Source organism: Poecile atricapillus, chromosome 15 (genome assembly GCF_030490865.1).
Source record: "Poecile atricapillus isolate bPoeAtr1 chromosome 15, bPoeAtr1.hap1, whole genome shotgun sequence".
Lineage (NCBI taxonomy): Eukaryota > Metazoa > Chordata > Aves > Passeriformes > Paridae > Poecile > Poecile atricapillus.
This window is the reverse complement of record NC_081263.1, coordinates 14,273,903-14,300,253: the sequence shown is the minus strand read 5'-3', so window position 1 is coordinate 14,300,253 and position 26,351 is coordinate 14,273,903. Positions and strand designations below refer to the sequence as shown.

General features: G+C 48.1%; 1 protein-coding gene across 1 annotated transcript in view; it reads right to left on the bottom strand.

Annotated features, from left to right (window-relative positions):
• LOC131584838 (centrosome-associated protein CEP250-like) overlaps positions 1–26,351 on the bottom strand; it is a 132,857-nt gene that overhangs the window by 7,948 nt on the left and 98,558 nt on the right. Inside the window, exons 42-52 of the mRNA XM_058850343.1 lie at positions 12,529–12,614; positions 10,166–10,213; positions 9,200–9,353; positions 7,579–7,772; positions 6,724–6,871; positions 5,841–6,020; positions 5,144–5,230; positions 3,933–4,213; positions 2,569–2,728; positions 1,687–1,990; positions 913–1,067 (exon numbers count right to left, since the gene is read on the bottom strand). Of these exons, the coding sequence (XP_058706326.1) occupies positions 913–1,067; positions 1,687–1,990; positions 2,569–2,728; positions 3,933–4,213; positions 5,144–5,230; positions 5,841–6,020; positions 6,724–6,871; positions 7,579–7,772; positions 9,200–9,353; positions 10,166–10,213; positions 12,529–12,614 (1,797 nt within the window). The remainder of the gene's footprint in view (positions 1–912; positions 1,068–1,686; positions 1,991–2,568; positions 2,729–3,932; positions 4,214–5,143; positions 5,231–5,840; positions 6,021–6,723; positions 6,872–7,578; positions 7,773–9,199; positions 9,354–10,165; positions 10,214–12,528; positions 12,615–26,351) is intronic.

Genomic DNA, 26,351 nt, shown 5'->3' with positions numbered 1-26,351 from the left:
TGCTTCTCCTGGTTTGCTTCTCATACCACATCCGGACTCCTGCTGCAGGGGCAGGCACGTGCTGCCCCTCTCTCTCTGCCTCTCGCGGTGCTGCAGACCTTGGCTGGGCCCCCCTTGACGCTGCCTCTTTCCCAGCTCGCTCAGCCCATCCCAGCTTCCTTTCTGCCCTTCCCCGACCTCTGGCAGCTCCACTCCCGTGTTCCTTTGGGCACGAGCTGCCAGAACTGCAGCCAGGATTTCAAGTCAATGCTAAGCAGGATTTAGGCAGTGCCACAAGGATGAGCTCTCCATCAGCAAGGAAGAGCAAACATCCTCAGCATTTCATTCCAAGGGCTTGGGGCAACAGGAGTGGTTTTCCAACACTCCTGTGTAGAGTTTCCATGGCAGCATCCCCAAGAGCCCCACTGCCCTCTCTTGCAGCACCAATGGCCAGATCAGGCTGTCATTCCCTGCTGCCACTCAGGACGAGTTGTCCCCTTGCAGGCACACGTCCTTATCTGCATCAGCACTTGGCTTTCCTCTCTTCTCTCCCCACTGCCTGCTCTCCCATGGCCAAGGCCAAACACCTTTCAATCAACAGCAAACTTGGTCTTCTCACCCCTCCTGCCAGCTCCACATATTTAGAAATCTGAACATGGATTTGGACACCGGAAATTGCCCAAACCATGCAATGTCAATGGAGACAGTGTGGGCATTGAGAACTAAAGCTTCCAGGGCCACAGAACTCCAGCATGGAGGAAAATCAGCAGCCTCAGTGCTAACTGGCTTTGACATGATTACAACATCTTTTCCTCCTTATTCAGAAGAATGCAATTAGGAAAGTTAAACTGGAAAGAGGTGCTCCTTAGATCTGGTAACACAAGGTGCAAACATAGCTAGGAAATGGCCCTTTGTGGCATCTGCCATTCTCACCAGCACATCCTTCCTTTCCTTCTCCTGACTCTCCAGTTTCCTCTGAGGATATTCCATCTCTTGATGAACAGTCACAGCCTCTTTCTTCAGGGCAGTGGCCTCATCCTTCAGGCCCGTTCTTAGAAAGATTTTCTCATGTTCTGCCCTCCACGTTGCTGCAGGAGGGAAAGGGAAAGAGAAGGGGGAAAGCAAAGTAAAGTAAACTGATGGCCATCCTGCAGAGACAACAGCACTGTCTTCTCTGCCTGATTGGGTTTGCCAGGCCTTAAGCCCACAAGAGCTTCCAAAACTGAGAGAAATGAAGGAAACTTCCAGGCAGAGAAAAAAGCAGGAATGGCAGGGGCAAGGTTCAGAGGAATAGCAACGTGTGTTTGCTCTTGGCCTTGTGCAGAGTGAACAATCCAAGAGAGACAAAGCAGCTGGGATGCCTGTGCAGCCCTGCTCCAGAGGGGCCAATAGCCTGGAGGCTCTGGCAGGGCCTGGAGCTTAGGGGAATTGAGCTGAGGCATCCAGCTCCAGCTGCTTAGCACAGACACAGCACCTTAAAGGCATCAGCCGTGGATGGGATCAGCCACAGCAGAGCCAGTTGGCACTGCCAGCCACAGCATTGTTCTCAAGAAAAATCTTTCACAGGCACTTGCACAGGATGGATGAATCTCATACTGGTTGTTTTTCCTGTCTGCCATCTCTGGGCAAAGGCCTTTACCTCTACATAGGATCAGAGATCCCCACTGGTGGAACAGGATGGGACAATGGATGGGAGAGAAGTTGTACCTTGCTGAGTTTCCTCCAACAGTGTCTGCAGCTCCTGATTGCAGGCCTTGATTTGGTTGTTGTCAGCCTGAGCCATCCTCAGCTCCATCTCCATGGCCTCACAGTGTATGGCCATGGCCTCTGCTCTTTCCTCAGAGCTCTGGAGCCTCAGACGCAGCTCAGACACCTCAACCTGCAGCACATGCACAGCGTCCCTCAAGCTCTGTTCTCCTGCTCGGGACTTTTCCAGCTCCTGCAGCAGCTCCTTCTCTCGAGTTGCCTTGGCAGCCTCCATCTCCAACACTGCATCTTGCAGGGCCTGGATCTGGAAGATGGATGCAGAGAGCCTCAGGGACAGGGCTGCTCCTGAGGCAGCAGAGTGGGCAGTAGGGAGAGCATTGATGGAGAAATGACTTCAGGCAGAACTACGCCAGAAACAGAAGGTGCAGAACCAAGGATTCCAGTGGAGACAAAGGTAGAGAAAACAGGGAAAGGGAGGCAAGGGGTATCCTTGAGGCTGCAGCTCTGAACACGGGCTGTACTGGCTGTGGTGGAAGTGCCCTGCCCAGCCTGCCATAGCCACGTCTGTGTCCCCACATTGCTCAGTGCCTGGCACAGGCACCAATCCTGTCAGGGACAGCACTGCTAACAGAGGGACAGAGAAGCTCCAGAGGAGTGTGCTGCTGCTTCTCCTCCCACATTTCTTGCTGGGACCCAGGAGAGAATGGGGGAAAACTTTGGCAGCAGACACCAGATCCAGCCTTGGCCTGAGGGTGCAGCAGCAGCAGCCCTGGGCAGAACACGGCGGCAGTGGATGCTGCTGGGAGGGGAAAGAGGTTGGGACTACCATGCCAAAGGTGGTGTTGTGTGTCCCTGGAGAAGAGGATGGAGTGCACAGCTTACCTGGGTGTTGAGCTTCTGCATTTTTCTGGCACGAATTGAAGAGAGGTGTTCAGCCTGCTGAAGAGCAGAATTGAACTGAGACAGCTGATTGTTCAGTGCCACGTTCTTTTCTTCCAGTGATCTGAGGCACACGTTCTTTTTCTCCAGAGACAGAATCAGCCTAGAAGGGAAGCATGCAACTCATTACTAATGGTATCACATTTTATAAACTCCTAGGACTTGCACCACCTCAGAGAAAACTGCTCTGTTCGATGAGGTTTGTCAGAACAACTTGGCTGTTTGTTCCCCCTGCAGTCACAGCCCAGCATGTGCCCACTCTGCTCTAGTTCCTGAAAGAACAGGGAGTTCCTGCCTACATGGAATATCTTCTATTTGAGATGGGCATGTGAACACAAACCTAACAAAATCCTACAATGAAGACATTAGGGGAGAGGAAGAATTTTCCTCTGACTAACCAGGCTCCAAGGGGAAGAGCTTTGGTCAACATGGAAGAGACATTTCCTTCCCCCATCTTGTATGTCCAGGTAGGAGGAGCAGCACCCTACAGCCAGGAGACGTCTGGGAAGTTCCCTGAGATTTACCAGCACCCATCCTACTTGCAGCTGGGGGAACAAAGGCCCAAGGCAGAAGTGGCAACAGAGGCTTGGAGCTCAAGCTGATGGAAGATGCAGAAACCTCCAGGCAAGCAAGAGTGCTCTGCCTTTCCTTTGTCTTCTTCTTGGAAGAAGAATCCTGTGGCACTGAAGACTGGCTTGACTTGATCAGCTGGAGGAGCCCCCCTAACCTTGCTCTGGTTTCTTGCATTCTTTGCACAGTCAGTAACACCTGTGAGTGTGGAGGGTGGCAGGGACCCTGCTTGAGCCCCTCCAGGCTCCGGGGGGCATTTTGTCAGGAACAATGCACCAGAGACATTCTTGTTTCTCGGGTGCCTCCCAGGGCAATCTGGGCTTGATCAGCACTCAGGGCCCTAAGAAGGTTCAGCCCAGCAAAGGCATCAGATGCCAGGATGATCAGATCCCAAAGGCTTCAAGTTACAGCAGCCCAGGTGGAGCTGATGGATGTATCCAGCTCCTTACACTGCAGCTCCAGCACTGTTAACACACCCACCTAACCTAACCTAACCTAACAGCACAACACTCCCTAGAGGGAAAGAGCTACCCCAAAAGCCTTGGTCTTCAGAAAAAATCTAACTGAAGGCCTAACATGTTAGAGAATGAACAGAACATACAGATAATGAGATGTGTCTTCATGGAGACTTCAGAATCTGCCACTTAGGAAATGCTGCCAGAGCCCCAGGTAGGTGCAAAGATGGCAAAGAGGGAATGCATTCACCACAATGCAGAGTCCCACAGGCTTTCATTTACCTGGTTCTTTCCCTCTTTAGGGCACTCACAAAAGCATGGTATTCTGAATTTTTGTGTGCCACTTCTTCCCAATGACTCCATTCCCTCTCCACATTCTGCAGGTACACTTGAAGCTTCTTCTTCTGATGTTCTTTCTCCCCCAGCTGCTTCTGGATGTGATCAGCCTCCAATTGCTTCTGCCTTGTCTCTTCCTGGGCTTCATTCACATCCTTCTGGGCTCTCTGGACTGTGCTTTCCTGGAACTCTCGGGAGGCTGCCAGCTGAGATGTCAACTCTTCCACCTCAAATCAAACAGAACAAAGCAGTCAGAGGCGACAGCCACAGCCTGCCACTGTCAGCCTGAGCAGAGGCCGTGAGGAAAGGGAAAGGACAACTTTCCATTTCTCCCTGTCCTGAAAACACCAGATTCACAATGGATATGGACAACTTTGTTAAGTCTCTAAGTGGCCCAACAAGCGCATCTGAAAAAGCATCTCTCAAACCAAGGCTAGCAAGAAGAGGCCAGCAGGAGTCCATGCTGATGGTTGCTGGCCAACAGCCCAGAGGACTGGCCCAGCTGTCCAGGGCAGCAGCAGCTGAGATTCAGCAGAGCACTGAGTGTCCTTCAGAGCAGCTGCCATGGAGCCCCCACAGCATGAGGCAGCCCCAGGGATCACCCCATCAGCTGCTGCTCTGCCATGGAAAAGCAAGAAGGCCACAGAGTCCTCCCTGGGTGACTGCAGTGCCACTGCTGTTTCACTCACCTGCTTTTGTAGAGCATCCCTCTGCTCAAGGAGGACATTCATCTCCTCTTTCATGCTTTGTAGTTCCTCCTTGTGCCTCTTCTGTGCTGTCTGGATTTCATTCTGAGCTTCCTGCAGCTCAGCTTGCAGTTTTGCCTTGATGGTCTAGCAACAAAATGCAGAGCAACTTCCTGGGACCTGCCCTCAGGCTCAGATTTTTGCACTTGCTGTCTCAAAATCCCATTCTTTCAGCTACTCCTTCTGGCTTCCCAACCCAGCTCTGCTTGTACTGCAAGCCCTTGTTCCTGGGGCTGAGCTCTGGAGCTTACCAGGCTCTGTGCTCCCAGAGCCTGAGGAATCCCTTGCCCCCTCACTCCCAGGAGCTGCCTTTTGTGCCCTTGTCCCTGCCCTGCACTCCGTTCCCTGCCTACTCAGACTTACCTGTCCCTTCTCTTGCTGCTCCTTCACCTCCTGCCTGAGCTGCTGGACCTGCTGGCACGCTTGGCTGAGGTCTCCTCGAGTTTGGAGCAGTGTCTCTGTTAAAGCCCTCTTCTCATTCTGCTCCTTTTGCTGCACCTGCACAGAAGCAAAGAGCAGAGGGTTTCACACTTCCCTGCAACACCTGTGTGGCAAGAGGCAAAGACGGATGGGCTCACGCGCCCTCAGAGCACTTGGCTGCTGCTCCCCTGGGCCACTGTCTGCCCTGGGGAGCCACAGCTGCCCAGGAAGTGACTTAAAACACAGCCCAGAAGACATCTTGGGTTACTCTTCAGAAATACTCCAGACAAGTTGTTAAATAGATTTTTTTCATCTTTGTCAATGTTTCTGCTACACCCTCCCTGTGCTCACAAAAGAAAAGTCCTACAACCTCACTTTGGCACTGAACACCTACCTGCACACACCAGAAAGGGAGTGGTAAGAGAACAGTGAAGATACTCTGAGGTATGTCTTAGTAAAACAGTACACAGGAGTAGCACAAAAATCTCAGCTTAAAGCTTATGTTTCTGCCTGGCTTCCTGTGAGAGGGCTCATTCCTGGTCCCAAAGACAGACCTGTTCACCTTTCACCTGCCCAAATTCAATGCAGCAGACATGGAGGACATGCTCCAGACAGCCCCCATAGCCTGCCATCTCCACACCTCCAGCCTTGCAAAAAATCACACCAGTTCTCCCTTCAGAACCATTACCTGTCGCTTGGCTTTTTCAAATCTGATTTGTTGTTCTTGTTGTTGGGCCTGCAGGGTGGCAACTTTCTGCCTCATCTCAAGCAGCACCTCCTCGTGTTCCTGCTCTCTCTTTGCCTTCTCTTCTTGCCATTGTTCCAGCATCTCCTGCAACTCTGCATGGTGTCTTTCTTGCTCATTTTTCTGAAGAGGGGAGAAAGATTTTCAAGATTATGTCATAGGCAAGTTCCTTGCTGAAAAATGTGAAGCTTCATCCATCCCACAAACCCCAGCCTGAAAAGACAACAGCACTGGCTTTCTGCACTCCAGAAACCATGTCCTGTCAGGGAATTTAAAAGGAGGCTCAGCAGCTGCAAGAATCACAGCCTCATGGAATCATTTCTGTTGGGTAAAACCTTCACAAGCATTGGGCCCGAGCACTCACAAAAGGAGGTGTCATCTTCCCCTCCCAGAGGCCTCTGGCAGAGGATTGCTGCCCTTTCTCACCCTCAGGCTCTGCTTGTGCTAAACCTTCCCACAGGCCCAGCTTGGACAGTTCAGAAGCATATTGTCTCCTACCAGGTCTTGCAGGAGCTTGTTTATTTCCATTTGCTTGGCTGTTCCCTGAAGCCTGAGGCTTTCTTGACACTGCTTTTCTGCCTGCAAGAGCTGCAGAGCTCTCTCTTCCTGTTCCTTCCTCCTGAGAGCTCTCTCTGCTTCCAGCTCTCGTTGGAGGAATTTGACTTGTCCTGCAAACACCACCAACAGCAGGAGTCAGAGTCTTTACTGACTTTACTGACCTCAGGCCCTTTCAGTGCCTCCAGCCCCACCACTCCTCAGAAGCCCCGTGGACAGAGGTGGCTTTACAGGGTGCTTGGCTTCTCTTGGCAGGGGTGGCACCACAAACAAAGCACACGAGGTCCTCACCTTCTACCACTGCCTTGGCCTGTGTGACTGTGAGCACTTGAGCCTCCAGATGGGTCCTGCTCATCTCCAGCTGAGATATCTGCAGCTGAGCAGCAGACAGGCTGGATTCCAGGCTCTCCTTTGCTGCCCTACAAGTTGCAAATACAGAGAGGCATGGGTTGCTTGCTCCTGACACCCACAGCTGGTTATTCCAGGACAATGAGGCTCAAGATCCCCACACATGAGTATGGAAAATGGATCACATGGAAACTTGTCCAGAGAAGGCACTTTTGTGCCATTTCCATAGCAAAGCAGGGCCCTCTGAGAGAGTGCCCAGGCCTTGCTTATGGTCTGGCACAGCACACACAGCAGAGCCCAACTTGACCTCAACATCCAAAGCTTCACTTGCTGTTCCTGACCTATGACACTGGGGAGCTGTGCCCAAACAGGATGGGCATGACGAGTAAAGGCTCAGACTCTGCTCACAGCCCTTCTCTCGTCAGCACTTGCAAGCTGCTCTGCAGGGGGACAGAACAGACTCTTGCTCTGGCTGACTCCTGACTTTTTAATACTCTTGAAAATGGACATAAAGGTACATCATCTTCCAGACACCCTGTATTTAAGAGATTTCAGAACTACTTGGCATGATGCAGAAAAATCTCATGGTCATGGCAGCACTTGTAAAAAGTCAGAATATCCTTTTGTCTGAACAACAACTAGACTCAAGGGAGCGTTGCTGGCTTTAGGTGTCAGGAAAATTACCTTCGTATTGTGACATATTTTATTTCATGAGTCATTTCCATTTCCTGTCCATGGAATGTAAAAACATCTGAAAGGCTCTGCTCCCTGTCTTTACCTGGTCTCTGCCAGCTGCTTGCAAAGCTCTTGTTGCTGCTGTCCCATAGCTGCCAGTCGTCCCTCAAGGGCAGCTTTCTTCTGGCCCAGCAGCTCCTTCTCTCTGCACACCTGGGCCAGTGCGTGCCCTTGGCCAGAGGACTGCCGGCGCAGCTGCTCCAGAGCCCTGCTCGACGAGTCTTGCTCCTGGGAAACCTGGAAACAGGACAAGGTACAGCTTGAGCCCTTCCTCAGGAGCCCTGTGCAGAGCCAGCCAGTGCCACCTCGCAGGCAGCCAGAGGACAAGGAGCACCTGTGCTCTGGGCTCAAAGGTTCACAGCATCTGCCCTATGCAGCTCTGATACCCTGGGCTGCAAAAGCCTCTGCCACTGTTACCTTGGAGCTGCTGTGTCAAGCCCTGCTGCCTTGCCTGGGACCAGACAGCTCCTTGCCAACAAACATCCCTACTCCAAACTCCATGTTGTTACCCAAAAGTAATGCATCTTCCTCAAGTGACACTTGGCAAACAAAATTTCTATCAGGATCTATTTCAGCACTGGACATTTTCAGGAAGGTTGGGGAAAGCAATTTTGCTCCCTGAAGCACAGGAAAATATACAGGATTTCCCCCTCTAGAAAAAAAAACCATCAAAATGTCACCTCCTCACTTGTTCAGAGCAGCTCTCTGCAACGAGGGGATGCTTGGCAGGGAAATGGCTCTTGTGGTGAGCAGACATTTAGTGACTGATGGAAGTCTGGATGATGTGGCCAATGCAGATGTCTTTGTTCAGCAATTCACACCAACAATAGCACTTTTCTTACACAGAGAAGGTGTCTAATGGCAATTGCCATTAGACGAAAGCCAGAAGAGTAAACCGTGTTTTGAGCTCTTTTCTTCAAAAGCAAAATCTCTGCTGTGTATTTGCCAAACCTACCACATACCCCAGAACTGAGACTGTGTGAGAGGGACCATCAGAAACAAACCCTTGTCTTGCAGCTATCCTGTAACACCCAATCCAAACCTCCCCTGGCACAGCTTGGGGCCGTTTCCTCGTGTCCTGTCCCTTGCTCCCTGGGAGCAGAGCCCAACCCTCAGCTGCTGCACCTTCCTGTTACAGGAAGTTGTAGAGAGCAAGAAGGTGCCCCCTGAGCCTCCTTTTCTCCAGGCTGAGCCCCTCCAGCTCCCTCAGCCGCTTCTCGTCAGACCTGTGCTCCAGACCCTTCCCCAACTCCATTCCCTGTTTTAGAGGCTCTGTGGCTGCCCAAAGCAACAAATTTTGCAGAAGCAGGCAACACTTTGCTGATGAACATGCATATCCCTGGCTAAAAAATGTGTGTGCCATCTTGAGGCAGGTGTCCACAGCAGTGTCCCTGTCTTCTTCTGCCAGAAACAGCATCTGCACTGATCTGCCTGGCACAACTCCCACTCCCACAGGTGCTGCCTAGCAATGAGGTGTCCAGAGGCATGGTAACATCATCCCTCCTTTGCTCCAGCAGATCCCTCTGAAGCTGCAATTCCTCCAGCCTCTTGACTTCCAGCTCGCTCTGCAATGAGGGGTCTTCTCCCTCCAATGCAGCCTCCACTGTACAAGAAGGGCCAAGACAAGTTTTCAAGGGAAAACCCATCTCAATTCCTAAACCAACCTTCATCCTGTCCTGCTGCTGGGCCTTTTCCACCTGGGCTGACGTTTCCTTCTGCTTCTCGGTGTTCCTTTGATGCAGCCACAAGGCTCCTGGCTCTGGGATTCCAATGCATTGCAGCAGCTTTTCCCTGGACTTCTCAAGGTTTTTGCAGCAACTGCAGAGACAAGGCTCAGTCAGAAGAACAAAGAGGCCTCAAGAGTCACTGATCCCATTTCCAGCACTCCAGGCTGGGCAGGGGGCAGTGGGCTAAGGAGGACCTTGCTCTTTCCCTCCCAAGGAAATCCTCCAGAGGCAAAGGGGAAGGAAAGCAGGATTTTGCCTTCCTTCAGTGAGAAGCAGTGGCTGGGCAGTGGCACTCAAAGAACAGAATTCAGGGAAGCGGTACGGTGAGAAGGAGTCTTCTATTCCAACATGGCTGTGCATCTCCCACACAGCCTTAGGAGTCACAGTAGAGCATGAAAAGCCCTGACAGGACGATGCTCAAGAGCCACACATGGTAGGGCAGGTGATTTCTTCACCCAGGAACCTCTGAACTCCCAGACCTAGAAGCAGATTGCCTGTGGAATGTAGGAGGAGGAGGAGGAGGAAATGCTCACCCTCTGATTTCTTCTAGCAGACTCTCTATCTGCTCACGGCAGCTTGTTACCATTTGGGTTTGCTTGTCCATTTGATCAATATGTTGCTGCAAGCGCCCACAACTCCCTGAGACTTCCTGAAGCAGTCCAAAGGGATCCTGTTTATCAGTGGATGTCAGAGATGAGGGAATGCTGCCAGGATTGTCAGTGAAGATGATGGAATGGGCCATGCTGTCACCGTCGTCTATCAGCGCCTGAAAGCCCACATCCAGCTGTTAGTCAGGCATTCTCTTCCTATTCCAAAGTACCACTGAGATGCCTCTTCTGATCCCACAAGAACCAGTGTCTATTCAGTTTCAAAATCCCAGGCAGCTCAGCACAGTTTACTCACCTCAGGGGCTCTGGAGGATTGTCCCTGGTGAGAAAGTCCTCGAGCTCCCTGGAAGAGCACAGGGAAGAGCACACTCAGACTGCATGCCTGCCCAGTCGCCTCTAAGTCCTTCCCAGCCTGTCCCAGAGCACAGCAATTCCAGCTGAGCTCTTCCTCCCCTCCTTGGGAATATTTTCAGACCACTAGTTTGACAGCAGCACAAACAAACATGCTGGAAGGTGTCTCATCATTTCTAAGGACTCCAAAATGGGCATTGCCCAGAGACCCATCCATCCTGGCCTTGAACACTCCCAGGGATCCAGTGGCAGCCACAGCTTCCCTGGGCAACCCATGCCAGGGCCCCAGCACCCTGACAGGGCAGAACTCCCTGCAAATATCCTATCCATCCCTGCCCTGTCTCAGTGGGAAACCATTGTCCCTTGTCCTGTCCTTTCAGGCCCCTGGCTTAAGTTGCTGTCCAGCTCTCTTGCAGGCCCTTCCTTCATGCATTGACAGGGGCTCTAAGATCACCCTGGAACCTTCTCCCACCTGGACAACCCCAACTCTTGCCTCCTTTGCCCTTGGCATAGGTACTCCAGCTTTTGGAGAATCTTCCTATTATCCCCATGGCCTCCCTTAGGCCACTGGGGATCATCTCAGAAATGTCTGAGAGAAACCCATGTTTGCCTCTGGGATGTGCTGAGGCTGCGCTGTAAATTAGGCTGAGGGGAAGGCGATGACCCTTGTTTGTGCCCATGGCCTCTGGTGGGACAAGGATGGAGGAGGAGATGTGGCTGTGCTCTGGGATGGCCAGGTGCCCCCCATTCCCTCCCAGGCCTGTCCCCACGGCAAGCACCAAAGCTGCTGGAGCTCTGGAACAGCCGACTGTTAAACCCTTGCTATTCCCAAAGGGAACCCTTCCCTGAGGCACAGCCCAGGCCCACCCAGGCCCCTGCAGGGCTTGGCACAAGGAGAGCAGTGGATTTCTCACTCACCCGTCGCGTGTCCATCTGTTCCTTGGCACGACCAGTGTCCAAAGTGCAGTGTCCAAAGGCACTTGGCCTTCACAGGGTTTAACCCCAGTGTTCAAAGGCACTTGGCCTTTACAGGGTCCAAAACCCAATCTCCAAAGGCCCTTGGACACTCGGTTAAAATCCCAGTATCTAAAGGCCCTTGGCCTTTGCAGGGTCCAAACCCCAATCTCCAAAGGTTCTTGGCCTTTGCAGGGTCAATAGCACACAATCAAAGTGCTGTTGACCGTCGCAAGGTCCAAGCCCCAATGCTCATGAGCTGTTGACAGCTCCAGGGTCCAAACCCTAAAAGCCAAGAGCTCTGTTTGTTGCCAGGGTGCAACCCCCAACATTCCAGGGACTGTTGATGGTTGCCACGGTGCAACCCCCAACATTCCATGGACTGTTGATGGTTGCCAGGGTCTGAGTCCCAACATTCCATGGACTGTTGACGGTTGCCAGGGTCCAAATCCCAACATTCCAGGGACTGTTAGAGTGGCCCTCCCTGGCTCTCCCCCCATCCCAGCTCCCTGCTGGCCCTGGCACCTGCCCTGCCTCCCCCATGTCCCCACAGCCCTGCTGGGCAGCTGGGCAGGGACCTGGCTCATAACATGAGTTCCAAGTTGCTGCTCCAGGCAGCACCTGTTTCAAGGCTCAGGATTCTCAAGACCCGCATGCTTTTTTGGGATGCGCTTAGTTCCTGAGTCACAGCAATTCTTCTGTCTTCCCTGACCAAGGGGAGATGTCAGGAAAAGCCTAAAATAGTTCTTGGTGTTTATAAGTATTCATGGAAAGTAAAGCTTTGCCTTTAGAACAGCCACCTGAGGAGGAAAAATGGTGTTTCATGAATTTTTCAAATTTCTACACAGAAATGCCTAGAGCTGCAGTGTTTAAGGCTCATAAAATAGATTAGGAATCCTGAGACAGCCACAAGTGCATTTTTTTTCTGCTCTGCTCTCTGTTTGGTAATATATCACTAGGTCTTCTAGGCAGAAGAGAAGTCTTGCTGCTTACATCAAAGATTCCTCACTAGGAACAGACCTTCAAGAACCAAATGGGTCTACTTGGAAAAGCTTTGGCAGGTGTTTCTTGCCCTCATCTTTGATAGTGTTTGTCTGTGTCCTAGTGAGGATTTCTGTGCCCCAGTTGACAGGAACTGCCTTCTGAGCAGGGCACAAATCCTCTGTGCACAAGAGCTGCACCTGCCTTCTCCAGGGCCTGTCTCTCCAGAGACTGATGGCCCAAGGATGGCCGTGCCAATCTGTTAAGATTCAGAGACCGATGCAGCTTCAAGTCTCTGCATCCACAAGAGCAGCTTTGGGCTCCTTGAGCACAGCTGCAAAGGAGCAGGACAGCTCCTGGTGAAGGTCTGACAGCTCCTGGCTGGTCCTTGAGCAGCTCTCAATGTAGTTCTGCCGGTGCTGTCGGTCTCGGGCCAGCTGTGACTGCAGCAGGGACACCTGAAAGAGGCACAAGGCCCGGCTCAGACAAGCCCACGCTGGCAGCAGCATCCACAGCCCCACGGTACCGGCTGTCAGGGCAGACACAGCCTCCAACTGCAGCCCTCAGCAACACTCTGCCCTTGGGGAAGGGGAAAGGAACAGGCTCCCAGACTGGCCCTGAACAGAGCTCAGATGATCAACAAGTCCAGTCCAAGGCTGCCAAACCCTTCCCAGTACATCCCTCAGCCCCCACAGGTCTAGCAGAGTGAGTTCCAACAGCAGTGAGGAACCCAACTCTGATTTCCAAAGGACCCATTTGGGCCACTGACCCCTTGCTCCACAGGCTGTGCATCAGCTGTGGGCTGCTGCTGCTCCCCTGAGCTGCTGGAGGACTCTTCTCCTTGAGCTGCTGGACAGCCAGTCCAGGCCTGAGGGGAATGTTGTGCTTGGGCTTTTTTTGGTCCTTTCTTGAGCGATTTTAGCACCCAAAGCCCCATTTTACACCTCCCTCTTTTTTAATTATTCATTAAATGTGGCTATAACTGATTTATATATGCCTACATTTATTATGCTTCTACACCATTTAATTTTGAGGGATACTCAAAGGGGTTTGGGGTGTTTACTTGTTTTTTCCAGGTTTTAGTGCACAGTCTGCCTTTTCAAACTTTCACTGCTTAAATGTTACTAAAAGATAGCCTGAAATATTTCATACTTCTTGGAATTTATTCCATTTTTGTCAGTTTTGTTGAAATTTGGAGGAGGTTTTGAGGCTTTTCCCAGGCAGCCAATGACTGAGGGCAGTTTGGCTGAGGCGGGAACCCTCAGCCCCGCCCCCGTCCCGCCCAGCCAATCCCTGAGGGCACTTTTCCCTGCCCGCGGTTTGGGCGGGAGCCGCCCCCCCATTGTCAATCACTGAGGGGGTTCGGCTGAGGCGGGAACTTCTCCCCTGCCTCCCCTCGCTGGTCACTGCCGGCCCTCCCCTGCCTCGCTCCCAGCGGCTCCTTGTGACTCTGAATTTTCCCCAGCTGCCCCAGTCTGGACTGGTTTATACTGGTTTATTCTCCCCCCTCCCCAGGTAGAGGAGCTCCTCTACCCCCACCGCCCAGAGCATACAAGTCATGTCGCTAGAGCTTCCTGACCACAAAGGAGACAGAGCAGTCCTGTAAAAGTCCTGTGATTCGAACAAAGGGAAAGAGTCCATTAGGCGTGTCTCCAATGGGATCTCTCTGAATCAGTTGGAGCAAGTAGCCTTCTTTTCTTCTCATTCCTTTTCCCTGTTGCCTGGGGTACTTGGAAGGTGCTCGAGACATCCTGATCCACCTATCCATGTCCCTCATATTATGTGCCCTCTGTAAAACACATGACCCATGATCATTACAACTAGCTAAATCAATTGATATTTTTCAGTGAGCTTTACTAATGGAGATGGGCTGCTCCTCAGCCGAGGTCATGCTAAACTCCTGAACTTTGGGAAGAAGAACAAAGACTTTATAGGATTGTGAGAGATGAGTTGATATTTGCTGAAGCCAAAAGGTTATTAGGTGAAAGAATTATGAAAAACGAGGTTCACTCTCCTGTAACATTTTAGAAGGTTTAATAGAGACAATAAGACACAGAAAATAAAGCAAAGAGTAAGGGCTGGATGCCTTGGCTCTCTGCCAAGAGCACACCTGGTGCTTTGGAAACACCCTTTATATACCATTTGTACAGTATGGACTATATGCATATTCAGACTTTTCTAGGAAATGTTTTGCATGGCCACTCTTTGGGTCCACCTTTCTAGAGCATGCGTGTTTCTTGACTTTGTGCATTTAATTTCTCTCTTATCGTCTTTGAACTTGGGCCATGGCTTGTTCTTCCACAGGCAGTAAGTGTTGAGAGCAGCCTGGGCCCCCTCATCTGTTCACTGGAGGTTATCCTGTCTGTTCTGACAGGACTTAAACCTAATGTCTAAAATTCTTCTGATCTATGCCTCCGTTCTAGTTAACAGCAGGAGAGTAAGAAGAAGACATTGCAAAAGCTATTCTAACATTATACATGCACCATTCATCTTAATACTTGTGAAAAGCCAATATCACAATATGTATTTATAACAGAAGGAAAGTTGCTGGTTCTGTGTGTTGCCGGTTCTGTGTGTTGCCATTTGTGGTTTGGATATGTTCTGCTTGGTTTGTTGGGTGCTGTTGTGGGCTGGGAGAGGGGAGGGGTTGAAGACCTGGAGACAAAGGAAGTAGAATGAGAGAGGAGGGGACAGAAAAGTAGGCAGTTGGGAGAGAATGTAAAGTCCAGTGTACCCAGCCGTGATGGATTAGCATTTAAGAAAACAAAGGGAAACACCTAAGGAAGTTTAGGCTTCCTGGAGGCAGATGGGAGTTTTTCTCCTGGCCAATAACTAGCCATTTCTGACAACTGACAGTAGTTTTCACCATTGAGAAGTGGGATCAACCTGTGAACACCACCTTAAGACCTAAGCCCGAGAATTTCTGGTTCTCTTTGGTTTCTGGCTTTTGAAGAAGTAACAGGGTTTCAGTTCAGCCTCCTCCTCCCCCCACCCAGGCCGGAGAAGGCTGCGGGGGGGGGCAGGGCTGGCCAGAGTTGTACTCTTCCCGGGGAGGATGGAGAGTGTGAAGTGTCAGGAGCCCCTTCTCGGAGGGCTCGCTGGGCCTTGCACAGCAGGCCTGCTGGGCCAGGCCGGTCCCTGGCTCGGCTGCAGTTTCTGCCACTGCTGAGTTTCACCAGAGACTGCTGAGTAAAGAGAAGAAAGCCATTGACCTGCAGCGCGCTGAGACAGTGGCCACACTCTCCAGAGCAGCCATGAAAAATCTTCCATCGCAGACAGCTCCAGCCGCCGCTCCGGCAGAGATCACAAGACCATCTACAAGGCCTGGGCAAGATTTGAACCCTTTCACTACCCAGATGAGACTTGCAGGTTAGACTTTTTTTTTTTTTTTTCCGGAGAGAGGGGAAGAGAGGGCGTGATCAACAGGTAAAGAGGCAACACAAACTATCAAAGACAGTGAAAAAAGGAATTAAGCTTGAGACGGGAGAGAGAAATAAGGAGATGCTTTAATAAGCTGAAATATTCTTTTGCTAAAACTACTGAGATGGACAATAGTGTTCTGAAAAAACTCCATTAATTCATGAAAGAGTATTTGGGGGGAAATAGAGTATTTCAAAGTGTGGATTTAAGCAAATAGTGAAGTAGTTGTGATCTTATGTGATGCTGGAACAGAAATGGAGAAGTGAGAGTTGTTAAAAATTTGCAGCCTTTAAGAGGCAAAGAGAAAACTTGTGGTTCCAGAAATGCTTACAGAGACAGATGAAGAGAACTTTTGCCTTTGAATAACTCATCCTTGAAATGACACCCCCTCTTGACTCATTAGCCCATAACACACCTCAGAGTGGTGTGAAATGGGAGGAGAGAACTGATGGCAGAGTTCTCCAGGTGGCTGGCATCAGAAAAATAGAAAACCATTAGAAAATGTTTATCTTCTGAAAAACTCCATAAATCAGCAGAAGAGAACTTCTTTTTCTCTACAAAGACTGATGAAGCGACTATAGCAAAGCTGGGACTGTTTTAACCACCAAGGTTTTGTCTCTATGTTGTCATGTGAACAAGACAATGGTTGTGTGGTAAAGAAAAAGAGTTCTAGAAGTTCTAGTCTGGTTTCTTATTCTTGTAGTTAGGTTAAGAAACCTTCTTTGTTCCTTGTAAGTTTTAAGCCTGTTTTGCTCTTGTTCTAACCCATATCTCACGGCAAGAAATAAGTAAGTTTTCTAGTGATTTTTTAGCTGATGCTTTAAAACCACAACAGGCTTAGAATGATAATGTGCAGTCACCATCATTGGCAACTATCATTGCAATATCTTTCCTTTTACCAGGGGGAATGGCTGCCATAAATGCGAAAAATATAGCTCATCTTGCCTGTTGGGGAGAAAAACAGCTTAATTTAAATTTGAAAATGTTGAGTGAGTTGCTAACTGATGTTGATGGTATTAGGCATGCTACCTTGCAAAATCACGCAGCTATAGATTTTTTGTTGTCAGCACAGACGCGGGTGTGAAGATTTTGAAGATTTCCGACTGGCTTGCTAGGTTAGGTTTAAAGGGTTGGTGGCAGACCTTGATCAAGGGGGCAATAATGTTACTGCTTGTATTTCCAGGTTTTATGCTGATTCTTCCTTGTTTGTTACAAGGCCTTCAACAAATGTTGCACAATTTAGTTATTCCAATTTTTAAGAAGAGAGGGGGAGATGTAAGAGTCTGGGCTGCGTTAGAACAAATTTGACCATAAAGAGGAACACTTAAGAACAAGAGCAGGGTTATCAGACAGGGAAGGGACAGTCGTGGTCAGCAAGAGAACACAAAGAAAGAGCTAAACAGGATGAGAAATAGAGAAATTGGACAAGTTGTGGTCCGGTATACGCAAATGTAATTATCCAATAAGAATGCTTCTAATGGTGTGTGAACAGCTGTCACACTATTTTAGGAATGGTGAAGCACTACATGACTCTCTCAGCTGCATTGTCCAAGAGAGCAAAGTTCATTGTTCTTAATCTTCTTTTATACACATGTTCAAGAAGGTCTGAGAGTTAAAACTCTCTTTGGCCATTAAAGCAACACATCCACCATCATTGGTTAAGTGGAACACCACCCCTCACCTAAACAATACCTGTAGGTTGTTGTCCTTTACCAAGCACTGTTTGGATTCTTTCTCATGCTTTCTCAGGCCAAAGTGAGAAGCCTCTGTGACTTAGTCTCACACTTAGTTTCTGTTCCCTGCTTACGTTTTACAATTAAGTGACAACGAACAACACATGCAGTCAATTGTAGGAGAAATACTCGTGTGTATAGATTTGTGTACAGTATAAATGTACCCAAACTTAGAGAATAAATGAATGATCCTATCATCATATTGGTGCTGTGTCGTTCCTGTTCCCGCATGAAGAAATGCAAGCCCCGACAATCAATTAATTGGATAAGACCTTATTTGGGACTTACCAATTCACAATTGCAACCACATTTAGAAATGTTAAAGGGGTCAGAAAACCCTACTGATACCCGTGAGTTGACCCCAGAAGCCCGTTTTGTTCCTGAATTGGTTGTCAAAGCTTTGCTTGGGAAATTTGTCTCTCGCATTGACCTATTGGCACAAATAGTACGATTATTTGTTTTGATTGATAACAATGACTTCTTTTGCAATTCTTGTGCAATGGAGTGACCAGTGGGAAGATCCTTTACGTATGTTAGAATGGTTATTTTTACCTTTTCGATCTATAAAAACTGCCCCTGGTCTTTTTGAATTAATTGCTGAACTTATTAAGTCTCCTAAACAACGTGTTGGATTGACTGGTCAAGATCCTGAAAGAATTGTTTTGCCTCTTCAGAACTGGTATTTTGAGTGGTGCTGTGCCAACAGTTCTTGGCAAGCTGTGATAACTTACAAGCTGCTATGCTTACGTTACAAGCTGCTATGGCTGCTTTTACAGGGCAGGTGTCTTATCATTTACCAAGTCACCCTTCATTGAGATTTTTTCAGCAAGTACCAGTTGGCCAAAAGCAGTTAAGTATGGAAAGCCCTGTAGATGGACCCAGTGCTTTTACAGATGGCTCTGGAAAAACAGAAAAAGCTGCAGTTGCATTGAAAATCAATGGTAATTGGCAACCTGTGGTGAAATATCAAACTGGTTCACTGCAAATTGTTGAACTGAGAGCCACGGCCACTGCATTTCAATTGTTCCCTCAAACTGTAAATATTGTGACAGATTCTGCCTATGCAGCAAATTTGACCAGAAAATTAGATAAAGTTGTTTTACCTGAAACTGATCAGGGACCTTTATTTGATGTGTTGGTGGAATTGTGGGATACAATTCAGCAACGCACTGAATCATATTTTGTGATGCATATTCACAGTCAGACTTCTCTCCCGGGGTTTTTCACTGAAGGAAATGCTGATGCTCTTGTTGCCAATGTTGCCTTAATGGTTCCTCACCACAGGCAACAAGCTATCTTATCTCATCCATTTTACCATCAAGGTTTTCAAGCATTACCATGACAATTTGGTCTTAGTAACAATGATGCTCGTTCAATGATTGTTGTATCAACCTGTTGTGGTTTTAAACTAGTAATTAACAAAAGGGGAAAAAAAAATACTTATTTCTTGTTGTGAGATATGGATTAAAACAAGAGCAAAACAGGCGTAAAACTTAAAAGGAATAAAGAAAGTTTATTGACAAACTACAATAATAAGAACACCAGAATAAACTTCCAGAAAAACCTTTTCATTTCTCACTGCCCACCATTCTTTTGTTCACATGACAACAGAGACAAAAACTTTAGAACTTTGATGGTTTAAACAGTCCTAATTCCTTCTACAGTCTTTTCACCAGTCTCTGTAGAGAAACAGAAGTTTCTTTCTGTTAATTTATGGAGTTTCTCACAAGAAAACTATTTTTGTTATAGTTTTCCGTTTCCTTGATATCAGCTGCCCAGAGCTGCTGTTATCAAAGCCCACCCCTCCCATTCCACATCACTCTGAAATGTGTTATGGGTCATAAGTTTGGGGATAGCATTTTTAAGGATAAGTTATTCAAAGGCAAAAAGTATTCTTCATCTGTTTCTGTGAGCTTCACTAGAAAACAGTTTTCTCATTGCCTCTCAAGGCTTCAAATCTCCCAGCACTTCACTATACCATAATTACTCTACTTTTTACTCAAATTTACACTTTGAACACTCTATTCCTCCCCATACACTATCATGAATTAAAGGAGTTCTTTTCAGGACTTCATTGTCCATCCCCATAGTTTTAACAGAAAGATATTTCAGCTTAATTAAAGCATCTTCTTAATTCTCTACCTTTCTTGAAGTTTCTTTTCTTTCTTGCCACTAGTAGTTTATAAAGTCTCTTTTCATGTTGATCACTCTCCTTTTCTCTCTCTGGATGAAAAGATTAATCCGCAAGTCTCATCTGGATAAGAAAGAGTTAAAATCCTGCCCAAGCTTTTGTAGATGGTTCGGTGATCTCTGCTGAACAGGAGCTGGAGCTGTCTGCGATGGAAAGTTCTTCATAGCTGTTCTGGAGAGCATGGTCACCGTCTCTGCTTGCTGCAGGCCCAGAGCCCCTCTCCTTCTTTACTCGGCAGTTTCTGGTAAATTCTATCACAGCAAAACCTGCAGCCAAACCAGGAACCAGCCCGGCCCGGCTTGGCTCGGGGCAAGCCCCCGCAGGCCCCATCTCCCGGCCGGGAGACGCGGCAGGCCCAGCCCGGCCCCCGCCCGGCCGTGTGGCCTGGGCAGGGAACCGGAGGCCACCGGAGCTCTGCTACCTTTCACAGCCAAGAAACAAAGAGAACAAGAGAGTTCTGTTTTTTTACTTTAAGGTGGGGTTCACAAGTTGATCCCACTTTTCAATGGCTAAAACTGCTGTCAATTCTCAGCAATGACCGATAATTGGTCAGGAGAAAAGACTCCAGGCAGTCCCCAGCAACTCCAGCTTTCCTTAAAGGTAAAGTAACTCCATGACACAACCCTGACAGTCACGGTTCATGTGTTCCTATGCATTATGGGACCAAGCCCAGAGGGTTGCAAGTGTTGCAACTTTGGCAGACAGACATAACTCAGTGTAAGAGACGGTCCGAAGATTCTCTCATCTGTCTCACAACCCTCTCAAGGATGGAGACTGAGACCCCGAATATCACAAGGGACTTGGTTTAGGGGTTTGGGCCTAGCTGAGGTGGATGTTTGCCAAGTGATTGTTTGCAGGTGGTTGCATGGTACACTGCCCTCGCTCCTGCTGGTGAGCAAAGACTTGCAAGACGTGGTTTGCTTTGCACCCTACACCTCCCCCTGCGCAATGGAATTCATCACAATGATCATCAATCTCCTCTGGTTCTGGCCCTGTGCCCCTCGCTTTGTAAAAGACTAGAAAATCACACCCCAAATTTACCTTCCTTTGAGATCTCCCCAACGGACAGAAGACTCTGCGTCGGTGGACGGCTGAGTGGACTTTGACGTTGGCAGCTATAATCCCCTTACTCTCTTTTCCTTATGCTTTGCTTTCTCCTCTTTTCCCTCTATCGCATATGAGTGCTGATGAGCACTCAATAAAGTGTGTTTTGCTGTTGAAGTCCTTGGTTTAAGTCCCTGATAATCTTTTGTACACTAAGATCGAATAAAAGAACCACATCACGAATCCCACCTTGCGGATCGTGACACTCAGACTGATGAGTTTGGGAGACTAAAGCATGTACATGTCTATTGATACTTTTCTCACTTTGCTATTGTAGCAACTGCACATGCAGGAGAAAAAGCTTTGGATGTTATTTGTCATTTTCAAAGAGCATTTTCAATTCTAGGAGTACCTCAAAAAATAAAAACTGATAATGGATCTTGTTCTATATCTCAGAAAACACAAGATTTTTTGGCTGCATGGGGAATTGTATATGATACAGGTATTCTTCATTCTTCTACTGGACAAGCTATGGTTGAACATGCCTATGGCACTCTGAAGCATCAGCTTCAAAAAGAAAAAAGGGGAATGCAAGGAGAAACCACCCAGGCACGACTGCACAAAGCAGTTCATGTGTTACACTTTTTATCCTATAGGGACAAAACTCCTTGACCTCCTTTATTTCCTCATTTCTCTACTTTGATTTCAAAATCCGAGTTGCAAAAGCCTGCTCGGGTGCAGGTGAGGTGTTGTAATGCAGTTAGAAAAGATGGTATGACCCAAAGAATATACCCCCAAAAATGTAGAATTGTAAGCTTCTTTCCCTTATCTCTTTCTCCCCAGTTCCCTTTATTGGTTGTGTGAATGTAAGCCACCCTCTTCCCCCTGCCTTCAAGAAGGGGTGCTTATCGATACCTCCTCCTCTTTCCCTCCTGCTCTTCTCCACGGGACCCCAAGAAATAAAGCTGCACTTGCATCTCAGCTAAGGGAAAGGGCCTCGTTTTTAAGTTCTTCTTTTCTATGCTATACTATCTCCCCTGTTTCCCTGGCTCCAGCTGGGTGGACAGTGGTAACAGAGAAGCAGGGGACATAGAAATTATAGCAGAGAGGGATTTGGGAAGTGGCCAATGGAGTGGTGCTGTAGATTTAATAACCTGGGGAAAGGGTTATGCTTGTGTTTGCACAGAAAATGCACCACGCTGGATTCCTGCTCATTGTGTCAAGCCTTCTTTGGAGCACACAGGAAGGAACAGGATGGATGGCTTTGCAGCCAAAACAGAACGTGTGAGTGACACTGGCTAAAGCCGTACATCAGGATACTCTGTGTTTAGCAGTCGCCAGTCCTGAAAATCCATGCTCTACATGTCTTGTTGGTGTTCCTCCTAACAACTGGCCTTGTCCCTCACAAGCTTTTAATTGTAAATCAAGAAATCCTGTACATAATGGAGACTCCTGGGATAGCATTTAGGCCCTCTTGTCTCAGGTTACAGCTGAGCCACAAGAACTAGAATTGCTAGGATCATTGCAAATGGATGCTTGTGTAATGTTTAGTTACAGGGACAAAGACAAGACCACATGGGGGTTACCTCAGAATGTAAATGCAACCTTAGACGTATCTAGAAATGCAAGCTGATGGTGTAACTCTACCTCATGCTGTACATCACGTGCCTCTAATGTGCCTTTGCAGCTGCCAAAGGGTGTGTTTTTAATCTGTGGTGATCGTGCTTGGTTTGGTATTGCAAGTAAAATAACAGGAGGTCCCTGCAGGTTGGGGCGATTGATCTTATTGACACCCAAGAGAACAATGATAGATCAAGAGGTAAGAACATGATCACCTTGACACACACATTTACTTCTCAGTGTCAGGATGATGTGGCCTTTTGGGGACCTGGTTCTCTTATTTCTGCATCTGTTTTGGCACCTGGAGTGGCTGCTGCTCACACTTTAACCTCAATGCATAGACTTGGTTGTTGGCTAGCCAAGCAAAGCAATGACACATCTGTAGCTTTAAGCGGGTTGTTAATGGATGTAGATAGCATTAGACATGCCACTTTGCAGAATGGAGCCACTGTGATTTTCTGTTATTGGCACATGGTCATGGATGTCAGGATTTTGAAGGAATGTGTTGTATGAATTTATCAGATCACAGTGAATCAATCTACAAAAGCACTGCAAACTTGAAAGGGAGAGTTAATTACACGTGAATGAAGGATGGATAGATGATCTTTTCAAGGGCTGGGCCATCACTGGGTGGCTTGGATCTTTGTTGAAGACTGGATTGCTAATCTTGTTAGTGATTGTAATTATTGCTTTGTGTCTCCCCTGCATGCTTGGATTTTAGCAAAGGGCCCTGCAAAAATCCTTGACAGCTGTGTTTGTAGCTCAAATACAAAAAGGGGGAAGTGTGGCTGGGCTTAGCAGCTGGTCTGCAGGCTCATCAATTGGGTTAGCAGAAGAAGAAATTGATAAAATACAAGTTTATCCATAGCAAAGAAGAAAGCAAGGCCTTTAGCATGGAAACCAATAAAATAGATACACAAGGGATATTTGCAGTTAGGGGGGAGTTATGCCTTAGGAGAGCATATGTGCCTTAATAATCTCTTGTAAGCTCTTGCCAATTAATTATTGACATTAATTGCTTTGTACCAATAAAATACAATGAGCTATTGCTTTGTCCAATGAATATAATGAGCTGTTTTGATATAACTAATGACTTCAGACCACGTTTTGTTAAGGGTGTAAACTTGAGATCATGTAATAAAGAGGAGCCATTGCTGTCTCTGCTCAAGCGTGCGTGGGTGGCTGGGTGTGTGTTGTGTGTCTGTCTCTACAATGATACAAGGTGACCTCCAGAAGTGCCTCCAAGCTCACCCAGACTGAGATTCTGTGACTCTCAGAATAAAATAGGTTGCAGTTTCCTAAGGACAAATGAAAAAGCTCCACACATGGCAGGATTCTCCTGCCCTCACCAAAGTGGATTATGTCACATGTCTCCCTTCTGCAGACTCCTCCCTGGAGTGACAATGTCCCTCAGTGCCACTCCTTGAGGCTGAGAGAAATCTTTGCCCATGATCATTGGTCTGGGTGATCAATCTCAAATTAAGAATTGGTTTTGCTGGCTTGAATAGAATTGCTTCGAAGTTGCTTCAAATATAATGCACTATACTGGAAGTTATAATTATATACCCTGTACTGGGGAGTACGTAATTCAGACAAAGATCTTTTAGTTTAATTGTGATCATAACAACCTATTTATTTGTCTATAAATACATCCTACATCCTATGGAACGCAGTTGTATAAAGGTTCACTTACACCTATAACTATCACTTACACCTATAACTATTACTTATTAAACATAAACTATTGACAAATACTAAGGCTAAGACTAAATCGAATTGCACTCTGGCTCCTCTCTGAGAAGTTCAGGGAGCAAGGAGATCCCTTCTGCTCCTTGTGACTCAAGGAGAGTGTCTCGTGCCTGCTCCCTGCACAGCTCTCCAGGTGGTGCTGTCGGTCTCGGGCCAGCTGTGACTGCAGCAGGGACACCTGAAAGAGGCACAAGGCCCGGCTCAGACAAGCCCACGCTGGCAGCAGCATCCACAGCCCCACGGTACCGGCTGTCAGGGCAGACACAGCCTCCAACTGCAGCCCTCACCAACACTCTGCCCTTGGGGAAGGGGAAAGGAACAGGCTCCCAGACTGGCCCTGAACAGAGCTCAGATGATCAACAAGTCCAGCCCAAGGCTGCCAAACCCTTCCCAGTACGTCCCTCAGCCCCCACAGGTCTAGCAGAGTGAGTTCCAACAGCAGTGAGGAACCCAACTCTGATTTCCAAAGGACACATTTGGGCCACTGACCCCTTGCTCCACAGGCTGTGCATCAGCAGGAGGGCTACTGCTCCCCTGAGCTGCTGGAGGTCTCTTCTCTTTGAGAACTGAACCTATTTTGCCGGTGAGACTTCGGGACACGCAACATAAAGGAGTCTGGGGGGAACACTCTCCTAAAAATTCTGATTCTTCTCCCTTCAGGTTCCACCTGCACATTGGCTGTGACCTCCCTACATCCCCTGATTACCCGTGCCCCCTGGTATAAGAGATAAGACCCAAGGCATTTTCGGTCTCTCTCTTGCCCCGGATGGACGACAGACAATAAACCCGGGATTATTCATGCAAGTTTGAGCCTCCTGTGTCTAGATACTTTGAGTCCGTGTTGTATCCACTCCAGGACCCCCTCTGCCGCCTGTGCCCAGAGACGAGCAGGCTCTCACCACAGGGGGTGGGACAGAGGGGTCCCACTGGGAGGAGGATTGCAACAGCGGTTTGGGCGGGAGCCGCCCCCCCATTGTCAATCACTGAGGGGGTTCGGCTGAGGCGGGAACTTCTCCCCAGCCTCCCCTCGCTGGTCACTGCCGCCCCTCCCCTGCCTCGCTCCCAGCGGCTCCTTGTGACTCTGAATTTTCCCCAGCTGCCCCAGTCTGGACTGGTTTATACTGGTTTATTCTCCCCGCTCCCCAGGTAGAGGAGCTCCTCTACCCCCACCGCCCAGAGCATACAAGTCATGTCGCTAGAGCTTCCTGACCACAAAGGAGACAGAGCAGTCCTGTAAAAGTATTGAGAGACCGCCAGCTCTTCACCAGTCTTCACAGAAGTAATTGTGAATGCCAGTTTATTTCTATCTTTAGCACACTTTTATAGGGTTCTACAGGGTCTGCAGGCAGAGCAAGCAACTATTGGCTAACACACACAGTTTACATTTTTTCTCTTACACACAGGGATATTGTTTTGCTTTACTCTCTCTTCTGCATGAAGGTTTCAAGGACTTTAGCCCTTAATATCACGACTTATTTCAAAGGCTGGTTTGTGCATACAGGCCTTTACTAATATATAAAATATAGCAACAATTCCCCCTTTCTCTTTTTGCACAAACCAGGCTTTGGATAAGATAACATACAACTTAGACTGTCATCTCAATTAACATTATAAGTAAAGTCCGTCCCCCTTCTAGCACAAGAGACCTCAACCATCCAGTGATGCCCCAGCTGGCGAACCAACCTTTGATGGGATCACTATCTTCCTTCAGGGCATGCAACCCATCCTGTAGCTGTTGTAGTTGCTCATGGATGGAAGCTGAATGATCAGTAAGATCCAAGCAGCACATGCCTTCAAACTCCCCACAACCATGTCCTTGTGCTAAGAGCAAAAGGTCAATTGCAACTTGATTTCATAGTACTGCATGATATACACTACTCACATCAGCTGAAAGCTCACTTAACATTGTGGATGTTAAGTTTAATTCTTTCCTAGTCCAGCAAGCGAGCCTTTTTAGGGTGGCTAAACTTTAATTCATTCAGGCTTCGCCTTGACTGTTTGATGTTCTTCATTTTGCTAGCTACATTCAACAATTGATGTAAGCTTGGGTGGAACAAAGTGAATTTCCCAAGATAACAGGGTCTTCTATGTGGATTAGCAGGAATCTAATTCCATGCTCTATCTCCACAGATTAGGAATATGGAACTAGGTGATCGTTTTGGTAATTGTCCTGTGAGATTGCACCATGAATAAAGGCTTTACTTACAGTGGTAGTAATGAGATCAGCTATAGGGTTGACTGCAGCCCAGTGCCGCATTACTTTGTTAGAATGACTTTTTGTCGGGGGTTCAAACATTATCCATCCACCTGAGGTATTGGTGGAACTTAACAAATCTAATTCTTCTGAGGGTTCTATGGTAACATTAAGAACTTTGGTAATTTTTGCTTGCCAGCAGGCTTCAAGTTGTCTTAATGTGAAGCCAGCAGTGTGACTACAC